Source organism: Alosa sapidissima, chromosome 20 (assembly GCF_018492685.1).
Source record: "Alosa sapidissima isolate fAloSap1 chromosome 20, fAloSap1.pri, whole genome shotgun sequence".
Classification (NCBI taxonomy): domain Eukaryota; kingdom Metazoa; phylum Chordata; class Actinopteri; order Clupeiformes; family Clupeidae; genus Alosa; species Alosa sapidissima.
This window is the reverse complement of record NC_055976.1, coordinates 14,488,286-14,498,524: the sequence shown is the minus strand read 5'-3', so window position 1 is coordinate 14,498,524 and position 10,239 is coordinate 14,488,286. Positions and strand designations below refer to the sequence as shown.

The 10,239-nt window shown below is 42.1% G+C and overlaps 2 protein-coding genes across 3 annotated transcripts in view; one reads left to right on the top strand and one right to left on the bottom strand.

The window, feature by feature from the left end:
• neurl1b (neuralized E3 ubiquitin protein ligase 1B) overlaps window positions 1-5,107 on the top strand; it is a 47,252-nt gene extending 42,145 nt beyond the window's left edge. For both annotated transcript variants that reach the window (XM_042074458.1, XM_042074459.1), the window contains exons 4-5: window positions 1,336-1,461; window positions 2,428-5,107. In XM_042074458.1, the coding sequence (XP_041930392.1) occupies window positions 1,336-1,461; window positions 2,428-2,684 (383 nt within the window). In that variant the 3' untranslated portion in view covers window positions 2,685-5,107. The remainder of the gene's footprint in view (window positions 1-1,335; window positions 1,462-2,427) is intronic.
• Window positions 5,108-5,236: 129 nt separating this feature from the next.
• On the bottom strand, window positions 5,237-6,535 carry LOC121694337 (ovomucoid-like). The gene is made up of 4 exons (XM_042074461.1): window positions 6,317-6,535; window positions 6,003-6,043; window positions 5,809-5,918; window positions 5,237-5,644 (listed from the first exon to the last, which is right to left on the bottom strand). Exons 1-4 carry the CDS (start codon window positions 6,363-6,365, stop codon window positions 5,599-5,601), a joined length of 246 nt encoding a protein of 81 aa, XP_041930395.1. The 5' UTR covers window positions 6,366-6,535; the 3' UTR covers window positions 5,237-5,598.
• Window positions 6,536-10,239: the final 3,704 nt, after the last annotated feature.

Genomic DNA, 10,239 nt, shown 5'->3' with positions numbered 1-10,239 from the left:
TACACACAGACACACTTGCACGCATACAGATACACACACACACACACACACACACACACACACACACACACACACACAGAGACACACAGAAACTCTTTTTCAGTTAGTGGAGTAGTTTGGCCTCACTGTGTACTACACTCTCCCCCTAGCTACTCGACCCCAATTACCCTCTCCTCTCTGTGCTGCAAGATCTATTCCTCTTAGTAAAAACAAAGCAGTAATCATTCGTGACAATCGTTGGGATCGTTGAAATAGTGGCGGAGAACGTCGGGCATTCTAAGCTCTTTGCTGCCTTTGACTGCTTCTGACACCACTCATTTGGACCTGCACTGAGGCGTGCTGCGGTCTAAATAGCTTCGTCCCGGGAATAATTCAGATGAGCAGCTGCTCTAATTTGTGTCTAAGCCAAGTCATATCCATGTTACAGTCACTGGCCAAGCACTGGTCGCTTGTGGACGAGCGGTGTAGAGCTCATTGGAAACGTCTAGCACGTCTACAGTGGTTGAGAAGTGGAAGCTGTTGACATACAGATGGAAGAAAGCTGGGACTTCCTTGATTTATGAAGTAATGAAAAACACACAATAATAACCGTAAATATTCATTTTTTTGTTTGTTCATTTCTTCTCCCTCGACTTGACTTGCACTAAATCAACCGGAATATTCCCAGCCGTGGTCATTTGTTCAAGTCAGTTGTTTCCATGAGAATCGCTCATTCCGGAGGGATGTTTATTATGTTGTCTTTCCACTCTGACGTTTTCTGAGAAAGCAGAAACGTCTGCTGGTGAGTCTGGCCCCCCGAGTCGAGTCGGAGTCTGGCTTGGCTTTATTTCGGGCGACACTGCCCAGGCTCATGGGATCACTCCCCCATAATCCCCGTCCCCTGCAAGCTCTCACCGCCGAGCTGGACTATGGGATCAGGCATGACGCCACTGGCCCCAGTTCTAAAAAACAGAAGTTTTATCAAGCCCAATTATGTAACACATCTCGGAGGGCCTCTCTCTGTGCTGAAAAGTCCCTCAAGGCAGAGCGCGGAGGCTAAAAGAATAGCTGGAAGGAAAGCAGCATCTTGTAGGATCAAACAGAAAGCTCCAGAAGCTTCACAGAGTAGCTACTCTCCAATGTTTTTTTTTTTTCAATGTCAACCAATATTTTTTTATTATCAATCAAAGTATCACAATGTAATGAAACAATACACAATAACATCAATACCATCCCACCCACCTCTCAGATATTAATCAAACAATGGATCCTTACATCAGTACAAATCAGTACATTTCATTAGTGTCCTGTCATTTGCCATTCATAATCACAGGCTCTGTTTGCATTTCTGAACAGGCACTCTGCAGGCCAGCCCTCCCCTCAGCTCTCCCTCCATCTCGCAGAGCAGCTCACCAGACGACAGTGATTCCGACCTAGCCTTCAGCGTCAACCGCTCCTCGTCTGCCTCTGAGTCATCTCTGGGTGAGTCCCCTTCACCACTGGCCTAGTCTCTGTCAATGGACACTGCCTCGCAGGTTCTGCTAAAAGCCATCAGGTTCCCACAGGTTCTACAGAAAGCCAACAGGTTCCCACATGTTCTACTAAAAGCCATCAGGTTCTCACAGGTTCTACTAAAAGCTGTCTGCATTAGTGCCCTTTTGGTTTAGATGCAGCACAGATGTGGTTATGTGCTGGGGTGGAGGCTACTAATTTTACTCAGAGCCACCTGATTATATGGAATCTATAGGTCATATGTCCGTGGCCTGCACTTGTGCACTTAATCACAGTGTTCTGCAGCAGGGAACCTATTTTACCATCTGAGGCTCCTCTATGTGGAAAAAACACTTTGTGTGTAACCTTCAGCCTTTTATCAGCCTATTACCATTTTATCATAAATATACATGATTTTATGAGGTGACGGCATGACAAGGAAGAAATTAAACGAAGGAGGAAAAGCATTACTCTGTTCTGAGATATTCTAATTACAACAGAACAGTCCCACTATTAATGTCATATTCATACATCTTGTGTGTCTTAGAGTTTGTTGATGTAGAATCTATAATGCGTTCAAGGTGAACAGGAGCAGGTTGGGTAGGTTTATTTTTTTTAGTCACCTCAGGGACATGCAGCAGGTAAGCAGTGACATGTGGTGACATTTGTGATGTGTGACAGGCCACATTTATCATAGCAAGCCTGTGCAGGTGGGTGGATATGCAGGCTCCTCAGTCCCTTAAACATCCTGTCCTAAACACGCATGGTTATGTATTTTACGTTAGTGGATTTACAAGTTTTACCCTGGAGATAAAAAAAAACATGCATGGCCATACAGAATGAATTATCACACTGCACATGACACATCAACAATCAGTGTTTCCAGTCAGTTTTGTTGATAGCTGTTTTTTTTTCCCCTTTTCTCTTTCGTTCTCGTTTTTTTTTTCTCACGACCAGTCACGGCCCCGAGCTCCCCGCTGAGTCCACCGGTTTCGCCCACCCTACCCTCCCCAGAGGCGCCCTCCGGAGGCGGGGGCAGCAAGAGCGGCGAGTGCACGGTGTGCTTCGACCAGGAGGTGGACACGGTCATCTACACGTGCGGACACATGTGCCTGTGTCACGAGTGCGGCCTGAAGCTCAAGAAGCAGATCAATGCCTGCTGCCCCATCTGCAGGAGGCCGATCAAGGACGTCATTAAGACCTACCGGCCCTGAGGCCACAGCAGCAGTGGGGGGTGGGGGGGGGGGGGGGGGGGGGGGGGGGCGGCTATCAAGGACGTCACCAAGAACTACCGCCCTTGATCAGAGGTGGACAACTCAGGCTTCAGAAAGTACCACATCATACCACGTATTGGTTCATCCTGTTGGCACATAGGTGATTTCACTAATTAGCTGATCACCTGGCTTAAGAGTTGTGCTAATCACAATCAGCTGGTTTAGTGAATGGTCCGAATAAATATGTCATTCGACTTTTACTTTCTAAAGCCTGACACACCACTTGTAATGCCACAGCTAGGGCAGGGGGATGGAACCCCCCCCCCCCCACACACACACACACACACACACACACATACACCACTTGGCTAATGACTGTGGATTCATAGAGTACCCACCCCCCAAAAAAGCCTACCATTACTATCCTCTATGTCATCATAGAGACCCCTTCTGGAGGGAACTGATTTGAGGCGATCAGGGTGGTCATGGTGATGATGTGTAGTGGACAAAGCTGATGAAGGTGAGGAACTGTTGTGTGTAGCAGCTGACCCAGCAAGCAGCACGGCCAATGACTAGCAAGGAGCAGCCGCTGCGAGCAGTCTTGTACCCAGGAACAAAAAATGTATTTTAGTGCCTTTGATCTTGGAGCTTTTGTCCTTGAAGCAGCACATGACTTCAAATACGACAATCATCCTTTTTTTTCTATGTTTCATGTATATATTTTCTCTTTTCTTTCTTTCAAAGAAGGTGATTGTGAATGGACATAGGATGGCAAGAGAGAATTGAACAGTAAGAGGATCAGTCCGGGGAATATTTCCTGCTGGGACGACCTTTTTCTGAGGTTAAAAAGTTTCTTTGGCAGATGCAAATAGAGTGTGACGATTGCAACAGGAGAAAACTGGCATGTTGGTTGCACTTTTGAGTAGTTTGACATAGACATGAGACGCTAAAGGCATACGAGAAAGCCTGGTCCTGGTTGTGGGTTTAATATATATAAATATGGTTATGTATTCAATTAAATGATTGTGTTATCCAAACTGTACATGTATGTTTCAAATTGTATGACTGTGTAAAATACATTTATATGTCATCATAATTCTGTATTTTATGACCATAAAAAAGAACCGATCGCTGCACTCTTTTCAGATTGCTATTTCTCTGCATTGTTCAGGAATCCAGAGCTACCATCTCGTCCGTACTTGAGTCTGCAGCAGCTCAGCCGTAGCTTTTCAGCATGACAGATCAAGCTCATTTAGCAGTAGACGCCAGTTCAGTTAACAAGAGAGAAGCATCGCAGTTTGCTGTTATAGGTAGTCGTGCTCATATAAAGCTGGACAAAAGTTCCTACGCACAAACTACTGAAAGGCTTTCTCACAGATGGTTGTTGACAAGTTTTGTGTAGGAGGCCAGGAGTGTGTGTGTGTGTGTGTGTGGTTCCCACAATACGACAGCAGTTTAGAGTTCAAATTGGTGCCTTAGCAGAAGAAAAGGAAATTGCACTACCTTTCACAGACATGTTTTTTTAAGCAAAACTGTGCTTGAGGTGAAGAAACAAAGGTGGTGACATTAAGACATCTATACACAAGATTCAACATACAACATTCCAGAGAACAAAATCCTGGATAATTTCACTTGTTGGCCACTTATAAATTCAACACAGGAAAAAAAAATATCCTCAGCAATTCTTCCATAGGTGCTCTAATCAAATGGTTCTTCACAAGCTCAGTACAACAGTAACTCCTCAGTGTTGAGTCCACCCACTCGGCATATGACAAGCTTCACCTCATTTCTTTCCACTGCATTCCCGCTAAACTGGGATAATGAGCCGATGTGCTTATGACCATAAATCCAAGGTCCACTGAAAATGAAATTCAACTCACCATTACTGATGTGTCTCTTTGTCAGTGATATTTCTATGTACTGACCTGTTGTTTAGATGTAGGCCTATCTAAGACAGTCAAAATGAGGGACTGATGCAATTTAATTCTGGCTTATTTTCCTGAGAAAAATAATTTTCACCCCAAGGCTGGTTTGCGTCCAGTCTCAAGACTTGAGTACCTTGTATCATCACAATGTTGGAAATCAAATAATCAAATTCACAACCAAAGCTGCTGTAAAACAGAGACTTTTCAAACACGTTCTCAGGACAGGGTTGACAAGTAAACCTTATCAATTGTGAATGTAAATCTTGTCTTGTGTGCTTGTAAAAATCTACATATTTCCAAATGATACTTTGATGACGCGAGAGTGTGGTTCGTACAAATGAACGCTAGAGGTCAGCCTTTACCAAGTGGTCCTCTCCGTCCTCTTCGCCTCTACAGTTAAATTCTAGTGTGGTTCTATTTTTGCCATTGCTTGTAGTGTTTGTACATTTGAATATATTTGACTCATTACACATTAAATATTCTGTGTGTCACCTCTAATGTGTTTGTGTTTCGGTGTCAGGTCCTTTCTTTCATTGCATTAGGCTCTCTCATTTCAGTAACCTGACGTTAGGCCTAGGCCCTACATATTTATCCTACTACGATGCAATTCACTGCAAACACTACACCTAGGTTTTAACATTTTTATTATTAAAAAGTGATGTAAAGAAACAGGGAACAGAACTTAAAAGAATTTAAAACACATTCCATTAGGTCTAGTAACTAAACTGAACAAGTCTGGGCAATCTTCACACGTGTTTAAAATGCTGTGAAAACTGTGACCTGGTTTTCTACACTAAAAGCACAAAACTAAAAGGTTAAATGCAATTCTTTAATGGAAATTGATTCCATGGAAAATTGTCAACAATTAGTGGGCGTGCACCAGAAAGGTATATAGTTATTTAGTAAGTTAACATGTCCTACATGTGAGCCACGGGTACACCTAAGGGAAGACTTGACGTTGTCATGTGATGGGGTCGTTGACCTTGGATTTAGCATGGACCCTTGTGGTTCACGAAGATGTTCTCCTTCGCCTCCCTGTTGAGGTAAAGGTGTATATAAAATCTGTGGGCATTGGGCAACGTGAAAACACTTAGGGCTACGCATCTGCTGAAACTATAGGTCTAAGTTTGAAGGATAATATTAACTCCTCATTAACACTTGACATTATAAGGGTTAGCCAACCATATTTATCAACTCACAAGTTGTGGAGACACAGCATGCATTCGTTGGAATACTCCACGCCGTTCGTTCCACAGAGAGGATCATACTCGCGGGTACACATTGGGAGAAGGTACTCCGTACAGTCGACCTGCAGAAATAACATTATGTAACCGTTAACCCATGCTATCCAAACTAAACATTCGCAAGTAGCCCAATGGACAAGTTCACCTACCTCTGTTGCGCCATCTGGAATATATGCCGCTGTTGCAAGAGCTTTCAAAACAAATAAAAGGTTTTTCAGGCAAATGACAAGGACTGTTGCATCACTGTTATATGAACAACTAGGCCTACGCTAACTTAGACTAATTTAGAGAGCATTCAGGCAAAACAAACAGAGCGAATCACACATCTCACCGCTCCTGGTCTAAGAGTTATTAACACGCCAAATTAAGTATGCCAGCTCGGAACAAATTGTAGCCCACGCTGAGATCAATTGCGTTAAAGAATTCGTTCATGTCTGTAAAGAAAACTGCGACAGGAACTTACCGATCAAACCAAACATCACAATGACAATCCTCGCCATGGCTGGCATCATTAAAACTGCAGTCTGGTAGGCACAATGGTGAGTGGACTTCAATGTATTAGGTACTCTGAGATGCACTGACTAGCCTGCATCAAGAAGTGTCTCTATTACGCCCCTTTGGAGGCGTAGCCTATTGTTTGGACGCTACCGAGAAACCGAATCACCTGTTTGTCCGAAAGTTTCAGCTTAGTTTACAGGTTTCAGCGTTTGGTCTTCACTATAACAGCGCGGGAATGATGCCAAAACCCTCCCTTCCCTTTCTACCAACCGGTGAATCCATCAAACGCCATGTCAAACGCCTTATTTGACCGATCTACCAGCACGTTCAGGGTTTTTGTCATGCAAAGACAAATTTGTAGGCCTACCTCTCCGGAGGTTTTGTTTATGGCGCATTTGTCTGACTGTTTAAACACAATTTTCTACTAGATTTTAATTTCACACTATGTTGCAAGCGACCGCCTAAAATGACCAACATAGCAGAGTCCTGCACGGGTCCAATTTTTTAAATCCCACCCACCCGTACCCGTCATGTTTAAAACCGCATCCGACCCGTTTTCCGACACCAGAGCTAGTTAAAATCCGTACCCGACCCGACCCGTACCTGAGTTAAACAGACACGTTTAAGGAACTAATTACACAACCATTAACATTGCAGATATACAGGCATATCCTACATGATGTATTGTGGTAGCCTGGCTACTTTTCAACACCCGAGTGATAACATTTTACCACTTTTCAAGCAGATGCGTCTACAAGGCTATCGCCACGCAAATGCCTAATTTAGAATTCAAACACGGCCTTGCACACACAACTTATTAACAGCAGTAGTAGGCTAGCCTACATTAAATGAAGGAATGATTCGGTCATAACCTACACCGGATTATGCATTAGCCTGTGAAACTTTATGGAAATAGGCATAAGACGTGTGACACTATCCCGTTTATTTGAGTGCAAGATTGAATGGGAAAAATGTGGCACTGTGCACTGTGCACTATGCACTGTTTCAGGTATGCTGTCATGGCAAAGGACAATAACTACAGAGTCCAGATGGACCAGCTTCACTGAAACAGTCCTGGGGCCACTGTGCATCATCCCTTAAAATCAGGACAGAAGCAGGAAGATAAACAAATGTTGTGCCTAGCCACCATGCACGTCACTAAAATGCCCCAGATTTATTGGCATAAACAAATACTTCATGTGAACAACCAACCCACACTGGTGGTGGAAGAGAGAGACACAGCTCATACCAAGTTAGCAAGTGCAGTACCGAGATACATTTTTTTTTTATATAATAACAAGGACAGCACTCAACAGTACTTAAAAACACAATTTATTTTGCTATAATAAAGAAAACATTGAGGCATATACTGTAGTTTATACGCTAGTTAGCCGTTATTCAGTCTTTCGATCACTTCCTTATCCTTCTTTGATATGAGATTATGGATTATGAGAACAAAAACAAGTGTAATACTTTTCTTATTTGTAATGTGTACAGTTTGACACTGATCTGCCAAGGAGTGTTAAGTAAGTATGTAAATATGACAGAAACAACATATTACTGCCACTGCAAGAAAGTGCCTGTCTTTCTAAGTATAGTGATTGAGTGGGGACGAATATCTATGGAATAGCTTTATTTTCCCCTTATGATAGATAGAGATAGATAGATACTTTATTGATCCCCAGGGGAAATTCAAGGTCTCAGCAGCATACATACAAGACAAACACATTCTTTAACAGCAGAAGAGTAATTAAAGTATATAATATAAAAACACAACTAAGCAGTAAGGACAGTAGAAGATAAAGAATATGCTAAATATACTAAAATACAAATTATACTAACACTTAATACAATATATAAAAATATACTAAAATACAAATAACAAAATTACAAATTATACTAACACTTAATCTATTATTATATTCACAGTCAAATCACATCACACTAACATTTCAGTTCTGCGTCCTCCATGACATTTCATGTTTATGTATTAGACGTATACCATGGCAAAATCACATCAATAATCTACTGAATTTAAAACATAAATTGATAGTTTGAGCGCGTAAGCATTAACTGGGGATTTTTCGTGAATGCCCCTTTTTTTGGTTATAAAACCAGCTTTAAAGGTAAGGCCTCTGATTCTAGTTGTCAGTTCTTTGTATGCACTCAAAAAGCCTCCGGTCTGCATGCACAGTCCTAGCTCTGTCAACATAATCAATAAAGCCAATCAAAACACTGCTTCGGGAGCAAGGATCAGAAGAGTCATTGGCTGTTGGGCACAAACAAGAGTTCATTGGCTGTTGGGCACAAACATAAACAACCTTTTTTCCCAGAATTGCAGACTGGACCTTCAAGGCACACGGTGTTCATGTTATGCATTCTCAGCAGTGGGTGTATCTATCCAGGGATCGTCTGGTGTGCGTTCTCTCCACAGATGTCTTCTCTTGCCCTGGGCACAGAAACGTCTGTGCCTGTTGGCTGTCTTCCCAACTGTTTACAGTATGTTTACTGGACAACTTTGCATTGTATTGACTGCTCTCTCTCTCCCACTCTCTCTCTCTCTCTCTCTCTCTCTCTCTCTTTCTCTCTCTCGCTCTCTGTCAGCCAACACCACCCCCCCATCTTCATCACCCACTGTTGTGGTCTGTCAGGATGGTCAAAATAAATGCATAAACACGTCCACTGCTCTGAGGATGAAGGCAGAGTTTATGTATGCTGTAGGGCTGGAAATGAGGCTTGCCTTTTCCATATCCATTTCTTTCACTATCCACCTTATTCGTGAAACCCGTCCGATACTTCTGTCCAATTTTCATCTTCCGTCCATTCCGTTTACATTATTACTTAGTGCAGTCTCAGCAGGCTAATTAGAATATGCTTCAACTTATAGATCTTTCAAAATGTTGACAATTTTGCGCTCAATGTCGTCATACTCAATTCTAAAGTTTGCTTTTTTTTTACATGGCTTAGGATACATCACTGTACTGCCACATTAAAATCAATACAACACAGCTTCGGCTGAAAATAGAAAACCAGATTTACTGAGGTGTCATGGCGAAGCCCATTGTTGGCTCACGAATATTGTGGATATATATGGTATAAGATACAAGTAAATGTCTGTGGAAGGAGAGAACATTTCCACTTGTCTACCATTTGAATGTTATCCTGTTATGTTGTCTTAGCTTCTTTTTAGAGTTGGCACTGTCGGATGCCCTTCTTCTCTGGCTTTCTTGCCACCCCCACACCCTTCACTGCAGCACTGAACCATACTGAATTACAGCCCTGGGAGAGGCAGCTTGGCACTGTTATGCCATCTCATAACTGGTCTTAAGTGTGAAATATAGTCTGGAGCAGGAGTCAGTTGACAGTAAGTATCTTTTGGGGAGAGGCGTGATGATGACTTGAAAGCACTGTGTTAGAAATATGGCTAAAAATGACAATCCAGGGCTTGGTGCCATAGTTGGGTCTGTTTTGTCTAAAGTTATGTGGATAGATATGCTGAAATATGAGCAGCAACAACAAAAAAACGAGTAACAATGAACTCTTTTCTCAAGGGAAAAGAGAACCCTTTCTCTAATTAAAATTAAACAACAGCTTATTTCACTACTTAGCTACACTATCATCTAAATTGTTTAAACTTAGATTGAAAGAAATATTGTGGCACATTGTTGTCAATATTCTCTTTTAAATCATAAGGACCTTTGGACAAATATGCTTGGAAAACTCCATTAACATAACTGTAAACTATTCTTTAATGTAATTTTGGTGAGCATCCACTTTTAATGTCCTCTAACCCATAATGAAAGAGTTTGAATGATGTGATGTAAATCAAAGACGTAATTCAATTCAGACTGGCCATGTACTTCCAAAGGCATATTTTTAAAAGTAGGT

Excerpts from the sequence above, each read along its gene's own strand:
- LOC121694337 (XM_042074461.1), bottom strand. The coding sequence starts at position 6,365 with ATGATGCCAGCCATGGCGAGGATTGTCATTGTGATGTTTGGTTTGATC. Across the intron at positions 6,044-6,316 it reads TGTGATGTTTGGTTTGATCG|CTCTTGCAACAGCGGCATAT; the intron begins GTAAGTTCCTGT and ends TTGTTTTGAAAG. Across the intron at positions 5,645-5,808 it reads ATGCTGTGTCTCCACAACTT|GGAGGCGAAGGAGAACATCT; the intron begins GTGAGTTGATAA and ends TTACCTCAACAG.